Source organism: Trachypithecus francoisi, unplaced genomic scaffold (assembly GCF_009764315.1).
Source record: "Trachypithecus francoisi isolate TF-2019V2 unplaced genomic scaffold, Tfra_2.0 Lachesis_group15, whole genome shotgun sequence".
Taxonomy (NCBI): domain Eukaryota; kingdom Metazoa; phylum Chordata; class Mammalia; order Primates; family Cercopithecidae; genus Trachypithecus; species Trachypithecus francoisi.
The window spans coordinates 15759026-15777477 of NW_022681460.1; the positions used below are offsets into that span (position 1 = coordinate 15759026).

The 18452-nt window shown below is 40.7% G+C and overlaps 1 protein-coding gene across 3 annotated transcripts in view; it reads left to right on the plus strand.

Annotated features, from left to right (window-relative positions):
* Positions 1-613: 613 nt before the first annotated feature.
* NT5DC1 (5'-nucleotidase domain containing 1) overlaps positions 614-18452 on the plus strand; it is a 150688-nt gene continuing 132849 nt past the window's right edge. For 2 of the 3 annotated variants that reach the window (XM_033234358.1, XM_033234360.1), the window contains exons 1-6: positions 614-986; positions 7956-8047; positions 9792-9863; positions 12225-12331; positions 15971-16050; positions 18136-18220. In XM_033234358.1, coding sequence (XP_033090249.1) covers positions 894-986; positions 7956-8047; positions 9792-9863; positions 12225-12331; positions 15971-16050; positions 18136-18220 — 529 coding nt within the window. In that variant the 5' untranslated portion in view covers positions 614-893. The remainder of the gene's footprint in view (positions 987-7955; positions 8048-9791; positions 9864-12224; positions 12332-15970; positions 16051-18135; positions 18221-18452) is intronic. The other variant, XM_033234359.1, reaches the window with a different exon arrangement.

The following is an 18452-nucleotide window of genomic DNA, read 5'->3' on the forward strand; positions in this document are numbered from 1 at the left end:
GAGAATTAAGCAAATGTCACTCAAATCATTTTGTGCTCTATAAACCTTAAACCCGGTTTACAAAAGTTTGCTTTTTCTGTAGCATACTCTATATATTTCTGTGAAGTGTCTGATGTCCTTTCATAGAAAATTCTTCATTACAATAACAAAATAGGATGATCAAGTAATAACCAATATTGGTTTCCATAACCAGTATCATCTTGCAAAATGGTTCTTCACGATGTCTGATACATTTATTTTCTAACGCACTCCAGGGTATGAAACGGTGAAAGGTCTCTCTTTCATTTTACACTTAGGAAACCAAGGAATACAAAGTTTTTGGTTTAAACCACTATCAAAGATCACGTGGGCGAAAAGACCTTCCAAATTGCAGGCTAACTGGGTCAGAGGGATATTAGAGGATGAATTTTTTCCATGATCTTACACTATTTCGCACACAGGGGTAAAAGGTCAGGCCTAACCTCAGGATCTCCTGGTTTCCGAGGCGCCCTGAAGGCGATGGAGAGTCCGGTTAATTTTGTGGTAGGAAGGGCTAAGTGCCTACAGGTCTCAGCTGTGCAGCAGCGGCACCGCTCCTGGACCCCTATTGCCTTCTGGGTTCCCAGCTTGCGGGACAGATCGAGGTCGCCGGCGCTGGGGTATCAGGAGGACGCGAGCTGACTACCTGACTCCGGACGGCGGCGCAGGACGCCGGCCGCGCGAGGGGCGGGGGCTAAGCGTATCCAGGGGCGGTGCTGCAGGGCGCGGGAGGCGGGAGAGGCTGCCGCGCCGGTGCCCTGACAGCCGCAGCCCCGCCCCGCGGCGTCCGACCCGGTCCTGTCCCGCAGCGTCCCGCCCGCCAGCTCCTTGCACCCTCCCCGGCCGAGGGGCTCCTCGGTGCTCCCCGCGCAGCCATGGCTCAGCAGTTCTCCCTGGCCGCCTGCGACGTGGTCGGATTCGACCTGGACCACACTCTGTGTCGCTACAACCTGCCCGAGAGCGCCCCGGTGAGTGGCGCGGGCTCCCCGGGGCGCGCTGCGCGCAACCTCCATGGCGGCTGGGGCTTGAGTTTCCTCCAGGCTTGGGCAGCGGCGGGCGCTGTCGGGGGCCTGCGGCGGCCGAGTCTTTCCGCAGAGCGCGGCCTCCAGCGGCGAGACGGGGCGGAAGTGTGCAGCCTCCGCTCCGCGCTAGTGCCCTGGGGACCGGCACATTCAGCTTAGCCATTAGCTAATGTTGAGAAGGGTAGGGAAGAACGAAGGAGGGGCAAACTGCGCAAGATCGTGCTGGGGAATCGGTTTCTAGGACAGAGGAGGGGCGGGGTCAGGAGCACTGGGGCTGTCCTTGAAGATCCCATGTTGTGGAACTTCTCTGCATGTCTTTCTGGACACAAGCTGATTGTGGACACAGCCACTTGATTTGGGACTTGCATTTTTCTTGGCTGCATTTTTCAATTTGCACGATCAACCATCCATCAGTGTTTAAACTGCAATCTGGGAGAGATGCGTAGTATATAGCGTAGTGTATTGGACGGAACACTAGTTGAGAAGTCATTAAGATCTTAGCCCTCATTTTACCTCCTGTCAAGAGAAGAAAATAAATATTTATTGCGCATCGACTGCGTGCTCCCTGCACTTTGAATACATTCCAGGCCTACCAACAGCTTGCAAAGTTTAGGTCCTCACTGTGCCCAGAGGGAGGGGGACATGGAGTATGCTTGCTTCCAGACCTGTACTCTCAAATTAGTTGCCCTCCCTCCACTATTCCTTTGGTTTCCCAATTCCCAAGGAAACTAATTTTGAAAAGTTACCAGATTTTTTTTAGTCCAAGATCTAAGCATCCAGACAGAAAAAGAGCTGGTTATGAGTACAGTAGTGAAAGCGAGGACTCCTCAGCCAGACTGCCTAACATAGGACACCAGCTCCACTGTTACTAGCTCTGTGACTTTGAGCAAGTTACTTAACCTGTGCTGCTTCTCAGTTTCCCCACCTGTAAAATGGAGCTAATAATTGGATTTACCTCACAAGATAGTTGCAAGGATTAAATGAGTAAGAGATGTATAATGCTTAGAATAGCACCTTGGCAAAGACAAGTGTTTGCTTTTATGGTTACCACCCAAACCATTTGGAAACCATAAACCAGTTTATGGCTAGAACTCTAGATTACTGGTGCAGACATCCAGCCTGGGCTGTGCCCCTTTATGGTGATGTCCTTGCACCCGCTAGTTCAGGTACACGTTAAAGGTCAAAAAAGAGTGGCTGCCGGAATTTATTGTGTGTTTTCTATGCCCAGATGCTAATTTTTTTTTTTAATGTCCTTTTTCTGCTGTTACACTTTCCTGCTTTCTTACCTTCAAGGTCTGGTTTCCTTAGTCACAATGAGAATTAAGAAGGCTTTTTTACTGCTTGATTCTTTGGCCACTGCTTCCCCTAGGTCTTTGATACATGTGTTCCTTCCCTCTGTGCTTTTTAAATCCTTCCTGAATCACAGTTTTGTGTGTCTCCTCTTTAGTTACCTTCATTTGGAGGGAATATTTTTAAACCACTGTCATATTAGAGCTAGTGTTGTCCATAGGTGATCATAAAATTTCAGAATATAAGATTCTGAAAGACAAGAGTTTTTTTAGCTGCAAACCTGGAGAATAGTGATGTTTAAAGCTTGAAAACGGTAACCTATTGAGTTTTGGATCATGTTTGGTGTGGAAAATCTTTTTTTAAGTCCCACAGTGTGCTGAGCACCATGCTAGAGCTGAGGATACAGAGATCAACACGCAGGCCTCCAGGCAGCCTCACGCAGTAGGCAAAAATGCTGAAGAGTTAGTCTTGGTCCCCTGCAGTGAGTAGTATGACCTGGGTCTTGCTGCACACTGCCAGTGCCTGGAGGGCCTCTTTGCTCTGCACAAAAGCTCTTCATCCCACCAGGCCTCATCTGAAACATGGTTCCCCTTAGGAAGCCTTTTTGGCCCTCTAAAGTTTGCCCTTCCACTCTAAGCCCACCTTCAGTTTTCCACAAAACCCTTCCTTCCTCAGAGCACATACCACATGATGTTAACACTTCCTGTTTACTTGTTGGACTTCCCCTAGAGCTCCATCAGTATCTGTGACAGTTTCTTGTGTGTTCTATGTGCCGAGCTTAGTGCTGGGCACATACTGGGCTCAATAAATAGACTGAATAGATAATTGGTATTTTAATAACAGAATATGATACAGCCATAATTCTAATAAGCATGCTGCTTTTATGAATGGATTTAATCCTTACAACGTCCCTGTGAGGTAGGTATTATCACCACAGCCACTGTTAAGAGAGCATCGAGCAATGAGGCACAGAAAGAAAGTGTATCCAGGGCAACCGAGCAAGATAGTCTGGCTGTGGATTTCTGCATCTTCCCACCTTGCTGTCTGTATGGTGCCCTAAAACACAGAGGGAATGCCTGGAGCTGGCAGGTGAGGAGGTAGAGAGGAGTGCTTCACCCATAGGAGTTATAATAAAGGCCACGACCTCGAGGTGAGCAACAGCACCAGGAACTGCTTGGTGCAAGCAAAAGGTAGCAAGTTTCAGGAGAAGATGGTGGAGAAGTCAGTGGGGGCTGCATCATAGAGAGCTGCGAGTGCCTTTCCTTTCAATTTTGTAGGCATTCACATGAGGCCTCGGAAAGGCATTGTAGAAGAGAGGATGACACGTGGTTTCTCCTAAGGTTGCAGACTCAGAAGTCTGATGCCAGTCAGTTAATGTAAATGTGTGAGTGGGAGAGTAGGGTCCCAAATATTGCATAGGACATGCTTATACCAAAAAAAAGTATTTGTTGTTTATTTGAAAGTCACATTTACCTAGGCATTTTTAAATTTTATCTGGCAACCTTAAGTGGGAACCAAACATAATTTGTAGGCTGCATATGGACCACAGGGTACCAATTGGCAACTGCTGTAGAGTATGTATTATTATTCGTTCTGAGAGACTGTGAGGTGGTGACAGCTAAGGCTGGGAGAGGAATGTCTTAGAGAGCCCTGTGCCATGAAGGTTTCTAGAGAGACTCAGGACAAACTGCAAGAAGCCTTCTGCGTAGACCAGGGGTTTCAGAGTACAGATGCCCCTGCTTTTCTTCACACTGCTTTTCTCTGCTTCTCTCCTTGTCCATTGGCCCCCTTCTCTCCTGTTACATAAAAATCTCCTCCACAAGGTAAGGAACACACTGTGGCTGTCCCTGTTGGCATCTCTGATGGAAAGGGCTCCTTCGTTCCAGGAGATTTCGAGTGTTTTGGAATCACATGCCCATATCGTAGACTAATCACTTGGATAACTGGAGAAACTCAGAAGTGCCTCAACCAGAGGCAAATCTAAGGTGTACAATAGCTGACTCTTAGGGGCTTGTGAAAGCCAGTTGTTAACTATTCAGGAATTGTGCAAGCAGGAAAACTGCTGTTGGTGGCTTGAAACAGGCCATGGTGGGAATATTTACACCGTGGAGATGGGTGAGCGCCACATGTCAGGACATTGTTTTTGTTTTCTGTTTGTTTTGTTTTGTTTTGTTTTTAGCAACATATGACATAATAATAGCAAATACTTAAATTGGATTTGCTGGTGTGCCAGGCTCTGCTCTAAACACTTCACATCTTTTAGCCCTCCAGCACTGGTTTCTTATAAGCAGGATCATGATGTGGACTTTTTATTGTCCATAGTACTTTGTACCACAGAGTGACTCAGTGTATTTTTTATTGTTTTTTTCCTTTTAGTGAGTAAATGAAAATCTGTAAAACACATAGGTCAGTGGTTTTCAGTGTTCTCTGTGCTTCAGAGAGGGCCCTCTCTACCCTGTACACTTGGAAACTCTGGGTAGTTTTAAGAAGCGTCACCTATGGTTCTGAATGACCATCAGGGTTGAGAACTGTTGATATATAGTGTTAACATAATGTGGGTCGATTAACAGTTGACCTGGATAAGGTCACATTACACTGGATGAAGTACCTGTGTAGTGATTTTAATAGCTTTATGACAGGGAGCAACTCAATTTGACATTTGACAAGGAGCCTTTGCTTTCTTCATGCTCATATCCTGACACTCAGACCCTGATACCGCTACTCCAGCTGTGTGCAGGTCCCTCAGTTTCTGAACCTGAGTCACCCCCCATTCCCTCTGCATTCACCCAGCGAACTGCTACATCTAAGTATCAGTGTAAATCTCACCACCCAGGAGAGATTTCCCCCACTCCTCTGACTCCATCTTCTCCCTAACAGTATGACATGTTATCAAAACCTGTCATGGGTTAATATCTGTAGAAGAAGGGTCAGATTATTCAGTGTGTCCTTTTGGACACTGTGCAGGTTGACTCAGACCTCTGTTCTGCTCAGGCTCAAGTGTACCCGACACTGGCCAAAGAACACTTCGAGGTAGAACAAGGTTGGACCATCTACCTTTTGTACACTTTTTGTTTGGTATGTACAGTTCTTTTAAAGTTAGCCAGCACTTAAAAACCAGATATTTTACTCAAAAACCTAGCATTTTTTGTTGTTGAGAAATAAAATTTGTCAGCAATCAACAGAGTATTTATTTTTTTATTTTATTTTTATTTTTTATTTTTTATTTTTTTATTTTATTTTATTTTTTTTTTGAGGCGGAGTCTCGCTCTGTCGCCCGGGCTGGAGTGCAGTGGCCGGATCTCAGCTCACTGCAAGCTCCGCCTCCCGGGTTTACGCCATTCTCCTGCCTCAGCGTCCGGAGTAGCTGGGACTACAGGCGCCCGCCACCTCGCCCGGCTAGTTTTTGTATTTTTTTTTAGTAGAGACGAGGTTTCACCGTGTCAGCCAGGATGGTCTCGATCTCCTGACCTCGTGATCCACCCGTCTCGGCCTCCCAAAGTGCTGGGATTACAGGCTTGAGCCACCGCGCCTGGCCCAACAGAGTATTTATTATTGTAATTATTGTACTTGCTTCCAGAGGCTTTCTTTGTCCTTTTTCTTTAGGTTTTTTTTTTTTTTTTTTTTTAATGGTTTTTGTGTATGTGTGTGTGGAGAAACAAGAGTGATTTCCTACATCTGATAGAGGCATCATGACTCGTTTAGATCACCTGCCTGGTCCCCATATGTATCTCACTCTGAGATTTCCCTAACCTGGGGCTTTTCTGGCCAGAATGGACCAAGGATGGATGGATAGAGTGGTCCTCATATTTATTATCTTAGTGATGTATTAAATAAGTTTAAAAAGCTTTGTCAAGTCTTAAATTATGATCTCCAACCCAATAGAAATCAGGAGTAGGGTTAATAATAATTGTCTTTGGTTATATAATTGTATGCCGATGGTATAATTTTGAACGGGACAGCTACCTGGGGCATGCAGGGGTTGATAAATTGCTTGTGAAGGAGAATTAAACTGCAGAACTTCACAATTACAGATATTTCCTTCCTCCAACTTGCCCCCATCAGCAATTCCATTAGGGTTTTAGGTCTGTGACATTAAGAATGAGTAAAACCCTAGAAGAAAACCTAGGTAATACCATTCAGGACATAGGCATGGGCAAGGACTTCATGTCTAAAACACCAAAAGCAACGGCAACAAAAACCAAAATTGACAAATGGGATCTAATTAAACTAAAGAGCTTCTGCACAGCAAAAGAAACTACCATCAGAGTGAACAGGCAACCCACAGAATGGGAGAAAATTTTTGCAATCTACTCATCAGATAAAGGGCTAATATCCAGAACCTACAAAGAACTCAAACAAATTTACAAGAAAAAAACAACCCCATCAAAAAGTGGGCAAAGGGGCCGGGCACGGTGGCTCAAGCCTGTAATCCCAGCACTTTGGGAGGCCGAGACTGGTGGATCACGAGGTCAGGAGATCGAGACCATCCTGGCTGACACGGTGAAACCCCGTCTCTACTAAAAATACAAAAAACTAGCCAGGCGAGGTGGCGGGTGCCTGTAGTCCCAGCTACTCGGGAGGCTGAGGCAGGAGAATGGTGTAAACCCGGGAGGCGGAGCTTGTAGTGAGCTGAGATCCGGCCACTGCACTCCAGCCTGGGAGACAGAGCCAGACTCCGTCTCAAACAAACAAACAAACAAGCAAACAAAAAAGTGGGCAAAGGGTATGAACAGGCATTTCTCAAAAGAAGACATTCATACAGCCAACAAACACATGAAAAAATGCTTATCATCACTGGCCACCAGAGAAATGCAAATCAAAACCACAATGAGATACCATCTCACACCAGTTAGAATGGCAATCATTCAAAAGTCAGGAAACAACAGGTGCTGGAGAGGATGTGGAGAAATAGGAACACTTTTACACTGTTGGTGGGATTGTAAACTAGTTCAACCATTATGGAAAACAGTATGGTGATTCCTCAAAGATCTAGAACTAGATGTACCATATGACCCAGCCATCCCATTACTGGGTATATACCCAAAGGATTATAAATCATGCTGCTATAAAGACACATGCACACGTATGTTTATTGCGGTACTATTCACAATAGCAAAGACTTGGAATCAACCCAAATGTCCATCAGTGACAGACTGGATTAAGAAAATGTGGCACATATACACCATGAAATACTATGCAGCCGTAAAAAAGGATGAGTTTGAGTCCTTTGTAGGGACATGGATGCAGCTGGAAACCATCATTCTCAGCAAAGTATCACAAGAACAGAAAACCAAACACCGCATGTTCTCACTCATAGGTGGGAACTGAACAATGAGATCACTTGGACTCGGGAAGGGGAACATCACACACCGGGGCCTATCATGTGGTAGGCGGGGAGGGATTGCATTGGGAGTTATACCTGATGTAAATGACGAGTTGATGAGTGCTGATGAGTTGATGTGTGCAGCACACCAATATGGCACAAGTATACATATGTAACAAACTTGCACGTTATGCACATGTACCCTAGAACTTAAAGTATAATAATAATAAAATTAAATTAAAAAAAAAAAGAATGAGTAGTGGGTGTTATATTTCATCTGTTTTTCTTCCCTTTATTTGCAGCTCATTTATAATAGCTTTGCCCAGTTCCTAGTTAAGGAGAAAGGGTACGATAAGGAATTGCTCAGTGTGACCCCAGAGGATTGGGATTTCTGGTAAGTTCTTTTTTGTTGTTGTTTTTTTTTAAGTCTGTACATCTCCTGTGGTTCTAATTGTTACTGATAAAACTGGGATGCTTTCTCTTCTATGAAGATAGAATGTGAAATGTGAAATTGAGCCAAAGGACTCATGCCTTCTATTTTAAAAGTTTTGTATTTAATGAATTAAAGGGTTTTCTGCTTTAAACACTTTAAACACTAAAAAAATTAGACTTGCCTAATTAAATGTGAAAATAAGCTAAGAGCTTATGTGACTAATTTGGATATTTTCATATAGCTTAAGTTTGTCGTAATAGTTTCAGAGGTTAATAAGAACTGTTTCTAAAATTTACATCTTTAAGAAAAAGGTTTGACTTAACTATCCTTTAAGAACTATAAGAGAAAAGGAGGAATCATCACATTTTGAGTAAGTCTAAATTAAGACCATTGGTTTTCTGTCATTTAGATCGACATTCCTAAGACTCTTACTGCGAATTCCCTTCCTGGGTTAGGACTCCCAACTTCCAAAGCTTCCTTTGTCTTCCTCATGTAGATAACAAAACAAACAAATATCCTAAGCCACTTTAAATTGTTCAGTTTAAAATCAGACCAGGCAGGCGTGGTGGCACATCTGTAATCCCAGCACTTTGGGAGGCTGAGGTGGGCAGATTGCTTGAGTCTAGGAGTTGGAGACCAGTGTGGGCAACATGACAAAACCTCAACTCTGCAAAAAATAAAAAATAATTAACCAGGTGTGGTGGCACATGCCTGTATTCCCAGCTACTGGAGAGACTGAGGTAGGAGGATTGCCTGGACCCAGGAGGTCCAGGCTGCCGTGAGCTGTTGATCATGCCACTGCATTCCAACCTGGGGTACAGAGTGAGATCCTGTCTCCAAAAATAAATAAATAAATAAAATCAAATAACAATCCTAAACCACATGAAAAATACCTACATTATGTTGATCTAGTATACATTCTTTTGATATTTTGTTAGTCTTTTTTGATGTATCATTTTTGTAAAAGGAAGAAACAGTAACATGTTACTGTATTAAATTACTGACTCTGGAAATTTTACCCTGAACAAAAGTAAATAATCCTTCTAAAGTACCCTGTCATTTTTTGTTTAATTCCCTTGGTATTTGGTAGCCATTATACCACTTTGCTTTTGTTATTCATAATAATGAATCTGTACTCACCTTTCTCCCCAAATCCCACAAGTCTTCTACAGTAAAGGAGATAAAACTTAGTATTTGACTTTCTTTTAGTGGTTTTTAATAATATGCCTTGTCCAGAGAGCAAGTTCTTGTAACCTGACCTAAAATGAGACGAATTCTAGAGTGTAGGAAAGACTGGTGAAGTGCTTAACTTGTAGAGTATAAATGTGTGTGTGTGTGTATGTGTGTGTGTGTGTGTGTGTTTTATTTAGTGAAAAACGTGTACGTTTTAACAAAGTCATGGGATGATGTTCAGGTTCTTTTTTTCTCTTTTGAGTTTTAGATTTATCTTTTGAAAAGCCTAAAGATATTATAAACTAAATATGCTGTCCTTATTTGCCTACATAACAATTTTCATTTTATACTTGCTCAGTGATAGATATTTAATTTTACGGTTCTTAGATATTCTTAATTGTGTGATTAACATACCATTCCCCTGGGTGGGAGAATATCTTTTTAGCATTATGATGTTTGGAAAATATCGGTTGTCATTTCTTAGGTTAGCTAAATATATGAATCGATTGATAATCAGACTTTCCTATTTCAGTTGCAAAGGTTTGGCATTGGATCTAGAAGATGGGAACTTCCTTAAACTTGCAGATAATGGCACTGTTCTCAGGTAATAAAACTTAGTTGTGAAGTCAAAACTTTACCTTCTCTGAGACACTTCATTACTGAGTGTCATATGACCCTTACAGTATGGGTTAAATACAAATATTTTAATTAATGACAGATTGTCTGCCTGCATGTCTTTGTATGAATTGTTTGAGCCATTTAAATATGAGTTTGTGAGCATTAGATTTAAAGGTCTAGTTCCTTTAAGTTTACCTCATTAGAAATATTTGTAGGACATACAATAGAAAGTTTACAACTTGCTACATCTCATTGACCACTCCTTCTGGCAAAAGAGCCCAGGAATTACACTGTTTTAGCTGAGTATGTAGCTGCCTAAAATGAAATTGGGGTTATTTTTGTTAAGGAAGAAAGAATGGGTATTGGGTAGGGGTTGGTGGTCTGTACCCTCCACCCTCTCTTTCTCCATTTATCCAAATTTGGCCCTGTCATGCGGGGGTCATGTTGTGTCCTAGTTCCTTTTGGAAGTTTTTCTGGACTGAAGTCTCATCAACCTCTTCCTCCTCCCACACTCCAGGCTGACTTTCTTTACTTCTCTCCTCTGTGAGTGGGCCCAGCCTCTCAACTGTTGCTAAGGGTATCTTAGCTGCTGTCACTGCTCTGTCTCTCACAGGGCACCAGGGAGGGAGCATCTGTTTTTTTTTCCAGTACTAATAATACAGGAAAGTCAACATGGCCATGAAGCTATATCATTTATTACATATACAAACAGGATCAGAATCAAAGGAGAGAACTCCCAGGCCCGTAATATATACTCTCTGTTGATGCATCATTCTTTTTGCATGATGTAAACTCCCTTCACATTTTCCCCCAGACCTTCCCCTAAGGCTCATCTAACTACAGCAGGTGTAGCCCCACCTTTGGTATTTTGTAGTTTATTTCCATGTTTATTTCTCAGGTATTGACGGATAGGGTACGTGTAAATGCAGCTTTGTCTATGACCTTTAACTTTACTGTCAGATTCTCACAGTGTTCTTGGCTATCTTCAACCACAGTTAAAAGAATGAAAAGCTTTCTACAATTTTGTTTCTTTCTCTCTTTGTTCTGTGTGTCTGTCCCTGTCCCAGTACCCCTCCTACAAGGTCTGTCTCTCTCTATCCAAGTCATGGCTAACCTTTAGTTTCTCCTGAATTTATTAGCATACCTCCTTGATGCTTTCTTTCCACTAATATAGTAGATTCCTTCTCTGATCATATTTCCCATTCAGGATCCTTTGATCTTTACATAAAGCTTTCTAAAATGTTAACTGCTTTATAAAAAGGAGCCCATTTGTGATTTTCCCCCATTTGCTTTTCTTATTTTATTTCTTTTTTCCTTCATATTATTTTATTACCACATTATAACACCAAGAGAATAATACTGTCAATCATTATAATTTCTCATAATAAACTATATTAACATTTCAACTACAGTAGTCCCTCCTTATCCTTGGAGATTATCTTCCAAAATCCCCAGTGGTTGCTTGAAATCATGGATCGTACACATCCCTGTATGTACTGTGTCTTTTCCTACGATAAAGTTTAGTAGATACAGTAAGAAAATATAAAATGTAACAGTAGAACTCAGAATGGTATGCAGTTTAAAACTTATGAATTGTTTGTTTCTGAAACTATGCCCTTAGTATTGTTCAACCCAGGTTGACCACAGGTAACTGAAACTGGGGGAGAGCAAAACTAGATAAGGGGAAACTACCATATTTCTCTATAGCATAGGATTCTCTTAGCTGGACCTAACTGATGCAAAAGCAGTATTTTGAGCACAGAAAATGCCTACTTTCTTGTCATGTTGCTCTGTTTTTCCATATTCCTCTTTGATTTCCCCATGTGGTTTTAGCCATGCTGTGTCCTTGAGTGGGCAGGTTGCTCCTCATCTTGTCTTCACAGTCCTGCGTGCTCACAGTCATCCACCTGTGGGTGCTTCTTGTGCCTCCTGTGGCCCCGGTGGACTCATGCTTTGACTCTGGTACCTACTCCTCTTTCTCTAGTGCTGCCAGAACCAGCTTCCCACTAAGTCACATGGTTGTTTTCTAATTGTTCCAGGTGTGTTCATCTTATTTGTATAGTTAAATGACAACTTCTCTAAAAAAGGGTGGTATCTTATCCAGTGATGACCTCAGAATGAGCATCTCCTAAGCACCTGCTACTTGGTGGATTAAAGCGGTGAAGTGCTACAGCTGTCCATAGAAATGCTTTACAGAATCCTAAACAGGGAGGCACCTAGTTGAAAACAGAAAAAATATATGTATTTGTTAGCTCCAGTGGCAACAGGGATCAACAGTCCCAATGACAGAGGAAGGGGCATTCAAGGGAACCATTAATGAGCAATGTGCATCCTCTCCCAAAATCAGGGCAAGCCATGGCACCAAGATGATGGCTCCAGAGGTGCTGGCAGAGGCATATGGCAAGAAAGAATGGAAGCACTTCTTGTCAGACACTGGAATGGCTTGCCGCTCAGGTATGACTCAAATGAGGCAGCTCCACCATCCACTCCCTGTTTGTTTTGTACCCTAAACCTTCGAGGTCAGGACAAAGAAGACCCCCACCTTTCCCCTGCTGGGCAGGATGCAAAAGGGAGCAGCTTCAGCTTTATAGCAATAGGATGTATTTTTTCCAAGTGTATTTGACTTCTGTTTGGCAGATGGTTCAAAATACTGTTCACAGAAGATTTTATTGGCACTCCTTTTACCTGTACTTGTTCTGGTTTAAAGATTAGCACTTAGGAATAATATGAGTCTTTTTAAATGTAGAGAAGTATGAAAGAAGGAAAAAAAGGGCCTGTGATTCCACAGCCCAGTTAAAATTTATTTACATTAAATATTAATCTGAGCACATGGTTAGAAAATTTAAATATTATAGAAATGAACAGAAGGAAGAGTAATTGTCTTCAACTCCTGTCGTATTTTTTAAAGGTATACAAAAGGGATTATGTATTTACCTTGCTCTTTTCAATTTACATCTTGGAGAGTCTGGCATCAGCACACACACGAGGTTTACTTAGTTCTTCTAAATGCTGGGATGCTCTGCAATTCAGTGCCTGTATCATGATTTATTTCATCAGGCTCCTAGCAGTGGACATTTATGTTGTGTCTGGTGTTTCACAATTACAGACAAGCCTGTGGTGATGTTTTCATGAATGTATATTTTTCACTTTCATACATATATCTAGGATAAACTCCTAGACGTATACTTGCTCTAAAGATATACAGGTTTAAAATTTTGATAAATATTGCCAAATAAGTCTTTTATTTTCAGGAACTCCAGTTGATTCTATAGTTGTGGCTTTCTTCTACATTTAAGTATAGTAATCCTCAGAGTTAAGAACAGAGTTGTAAAGTACATTCCCTATCAGTACATTTAGGAAATTTAAAGCACTGATGGATGTAGAGATGTTTAATGACAACTTGTTTGATAATCTCTTTCCAGGTTGTTGACCTAATATAAGAACAGTGTCCCTTGCCAGCTGATCTCCAGAGAGCAAATCCCTTTGAACTTATCTTCCCCAAATGGTAGATTATGCAGAAACAGCTTGATCTAGTGGAAATCACAAGGGGCTTGGTGCCAAACAGTCCTGGATCATATTGACTCTGTTATTTGATGGATAAAGTGACTCTGGTACTAAGTCACTCAGCATCAGTTTTCTCATCTCTGAGTGGAGATAATACCACCTTTGCAGAAGTGAGAACCTTTGTTAACATAAATTGTTCCCTTCCCCTCAGTCCTTCATTTGCCATTCTACCATGGCCAGTAAGACAAAGGGAGTAGGGTTGATAGTAGCTTCTTGGGGAGCAGTTTTTCTCTGTGTAAAACTTCATGATTATGGGACTTGATCTTGATTCAGAGGCTTGTTTTGTTGAACTGGGCCTACTAATCACTTCATTCGCAATGAGCTGCCTCTTCTATACAGACGTAGAGGTTGAAGCTTTCATGTGGTATAGTGTCAGAGTGTGGGTGTTGGGTGAGGCACTGCAAGCAGCCTGGCCCAGTTAACAGCTCAAGGCTGAACAAGCCCCTTTGTGTCCACACAGCGGACATTCTGCCCAAGTTCGACAGTCAAATAACCTTAGCCTCTTGCATTGTGGGTGAAAACCAATGAGCTCTTCTCATTAGGCTCCCCCTGAATTATTTGATTAGACCTCAATCCTTACTCAACATCAGTAGTTCAATTCTTGGCCTGAATTTCATCTATTAATACCCACAAAGGAAAAAGAATGGGAGGAGAAAAGCAAGGTTATGTAACTGGCAATGCTGGGATGCTTCCTGCTCCAACAGTGCTTGAGATAGCTGGCCATGAAGTTGGGTCAGTCTAGTGTCAGGCCAAGAGATACGACAAAGTGCAGATTAATGAACCTTGGGAAGCTTTGCCCACTGTCCTAAGTCTTGGGAGTCCTGGAGTGTCATATAGTCTTACTGCATAGCAAAGCAGAGGCAGAAAAGCACATGGCATATCGTCTTCCTTTTCTTCCAGATCACTGGTTCTTCACACTGGCAAAGCCATGCTAACCTTTCTTCGGAATTAAAAAGAGCCTGAGAGGTTCCCCTAACAATATAAGCTATGAAAGAGTGAAAAGCAGGAAGACTGTATCAACCAAAATATTTTTAACTGAGGGAATGGACACAAACTGGCACAGCCATTTTGTGAATTAACAAAAAGAAAACTTTGATTTTTTTTAATACATTTTAAAATAAATTTACAGGAAGAAGTAAGAGGCACAAAATAATATTCAGAGGAACAGAACCCTGGCTTCTGCATATGGTTTTCTTCTAATTTCCTTATAATACTTCTGCATTCCAAAGTAATCTATTTGATTATTGGATTATTCATTCATTCATTCATTCAGCAAACATCTATTGAGTGCTTAGAATATGCTGAACACTATGCCTAGTCAACACTAAAGAACAAGACAAGTGTGTTCCATAACCTCATATACATAGCTTACAAATGAGAGGATGGGGGGAATCAAAATCAGGCGATTATAATGATGTACTCAAGCACCTTATTATTAATGTAAAATCTGGCTTTACCTATTGGGTTTGTTTGATTCTTCTTTGTGTCAGGTATTCTCTAGGGAACTCTATGAGGTTGGGTTCCCTCAAAAGCAGAGTGGTTATTCTTGATCCCAGTAGTCAGGAGTGAAGGAATAAAAGGAACAATGGTTGCTGGACTCTACTGGGACTTCCAAGGAGAAGTGCAGAGAATACCTCCCAAAGTTGTCTGTCCATGGAACAGGAAGCAGGGCATTCATTTACTGGTTCCTGAACCTGTTCCAAGTGTGAAGTTGGCCACATGGGCTCCAGAGCCTTTGGGAGAAAGAGAATGACACAGTTGTGCCAAGGTGGGATGGTGCTGTTAGCATAGTGGTGGTTGAAATCAGACATGGGCCAGGGGAATGTGACATGGGTCATCAAAAGTGTCTGTTCAGGGACAGCAGATCCAAAAGTCATATGTGCCAGAGAAGGGCTCAAATGTAATTCGACCCTGCGGTCATACAGAATAAACCAAATCCCTCTCTTCCACGAAATCTTGGAATGTACCTGTCCTTCACTCTACAGTTTTTATAAGATAAGCACACTGTGTCTTCACGTGGCATGGTTATATTCTACTTATCACCACAGTTTTTTTTCACATTATACTGAAATTTGTCTTAAATGGCATAAAAATAGAATGCGGTACTCTAGGTGGGGACAGCCAACCAATCTGAAAAAGCACTATTGTGTGGAGCACTTCATGGTACTCCAGGGTTAGGTTAATTGATTGTTTTGAAATTCAGTGACATAGATAACATCATATGGCTTTTTCATATTCTATTTTATTTTTTGCATATAGCCTTTTTAGTTTTTACATTCTTTAAGATGACTAAAATATCTTCGAATACAATGCTTCAAGATACCATATTTTAACTTTCTTGTGGTGCTCTCGGAGCTTAAATCTTTCTTTAAAAACAGTGACAGCCAATAATGGTGCCGTTTTGAATTGAAATGGAGGCTTCTTCAGATAATTAAACCAAAATCTAGTGTCTCTTCAGCCATATTCTTGTGTATTTCACATACATGTAGCATTATGTTGTTCCTAGTTTAAAATTTTGTTCTTTTTCAGGAAAGTATTATTTTTACGACAACTACTTTGACCTGCCAGGAGCTCTTCTGTGTGCCAGGGTAGTGGACTATTTAACAAAAGTAAGTGGGGACTCATTTTTTAAAACTATGATATGTAGTCAGTCATAAATTGGAGGACCTAATTATATATTGCTTCTGAGTTGTGATTTTGCTTAGTTTCTTCTTTGTGGTTTCAGAGGTGACTGGGAAAGAAAAACATGGTGAATTTGGTTAAAATATTTTTGGAAAATTAAATAGCAGTGACCTTTTTTTTTTGTCTCAGGAAAAATAAACCTGTTCTCCAGCAGAGGGTGCAAAAGTTTAGGAAAAGAAAATAAATACAGAACTTGCATCTGGACAAAACATTTTCTTTAGCAAAATAAATAGTTTCATTAGCAAAATAAAAAGTTAAAGGTGATTAAGAAAATTCAGCATGTCTTTAAGCATTCTAAATACTATAAAAGCAGAAAAATTGGATGGAATTTAAAAATTCACCATTTTGAACATCATTTAATGAATATAAATGTTTTCTTTTGTACTGTATATCAAGATTAAATAGATCTCTGCTTATACTAGTTTATACTTAGGACTTAAGACCTATGAGCATAAAACAGATTTATATGTCAGAATCACTTTCCTTTACGCATATGTCTTTTAAAAATAACTACTTTCCGGGCCAGGTGCAGTGACTCACACCTGTAATCCCAGCACTTTGGGAGGCCAAGAAGGGTGAATCATGAGGTCAGGAGTTCAAGACCAGCCTGGCCAATACGGTGAAACCCCGTCTCTAATAAAAATACAAAAATTAGCTGGGCTTGGTGGTGTGCATCTGTGGTCCCAGCTACTAGGGAGGCTGAGGCAGGAGAATTGCTTGAACCCGGGAGGTGGAGGTTGCAGTGAGCCGAGTTCGCGCCACTGCACTCCAGCCTGGGTGACACAGTGAGACTCCGTCTCAAAAATAATAATAATTATTATTATCATTTTGATAATAGAGCACAGTAATGCTTTATTTGTGAATCAGAATTACATTTATGTGTTGTGAAAGTTTCCATTGATAAATAGTTTGGGTATGTTTATAGAACTCTTTATTAACACAAGATGGAGTCAGTTTCTCCTTTGGTAGTTACTACAAGCAAAGTTATCAGTCTTTAAATATTTTGGAGTTTGTATGATTAGATATAAATATGTAGTAGTCTGTCTTTGTTTAGATAAGTCACTGGTTAATGTTTCCAAGGAAGCAAAGGATCATAGGGTCGTTTATTTTAATGTAATGTTTATTTGCTTTCTGATTTAAAAAAATCTTAATGAAAACAATTTACATTTTGGATTTGGAACCTCATTCATCTCTTCTATTGAGACTTACAGCTCTTTCACATTGAAATTCAAGTTAAGTGTGCACTGAATTCTAAAGTAACTAGCTTTTGGGGTTTTAGAATGTCAGTCTTCTTAGTCCCATTGATGCCATAGTATATTATATAACACATTCTGATATCCCAGAAGTTATATAACACTGAATTTGCTGTGTTTAAAAAATATTCTATAATTTTTAGGCTTTATAATGAGTGGAAATTTTTATTTTATTTGGGCTATATGAGCTATATTAATATTTAGGTATATGTATGTGTATATGTAGCAGTCATTTTCGTGGAAGATTTCTTTGTAAAATCACATTTAGAAGAATGATAACTTTATTATGTTTTCTAAAATATAAGCTTCTATCAGAATACAGTAATACAGATGCTCCTTAACTTATGATGGGGTTTTTTCCTGATAAACCCATCGTTAAGTCAAAAATACTATAAATCCATTTAATACACCTAGCTTACTGAACATCATAGCTTAGCCTAGCTTATCTTAAACATACTCACAACACTTCCATTAGCCTACTGTTGGGCAAAGTCATCAAAAAAAAGCCTATTTTATAATAAAGTGTTGAAAAGCTCATGTAATTTATTGAATACTGTACTGAAAGTGGAAAACAGTGGTTGTATGGGTACTTGAAGTTAAGTTTCTACTGAATCTTTATTACTTTTGCACCATTATAAAATAAAAAAATTATAAGTCTACCCATCTGAAGTCAGGGACTGTTGTAATTGTTTGCCAGCATTTTTCACTATGCTTAAAAACTGAATTATTGCATTTGTTACATTTGGAATTGTTTTTCAGCAGAACAATGGTCAAAAAACGTTTGATTTTTGGAAGGATATAGTTGCCGCTATACAACACAATTATAAAATGTCAGCTTTTAAGGGTGAGTATCGTGAAGAGGGGCCTTCTAATACATGTTTGTTAAACTATGTTTGTCTAGTGAATTAGTTGGAAAGCAGATACTTTGCTGTGTATCTTACTTAGGATTTAATTTGAGCTTAAATATTATTATAAAGTTGGTTCTGCCTACATTTTCAGAGGTCCTTTTATTTGTGCTGATTTCATGGCTATAATTGCCCATGTTCCAAGCTATGCTGTTACACTCTCTTTTACCA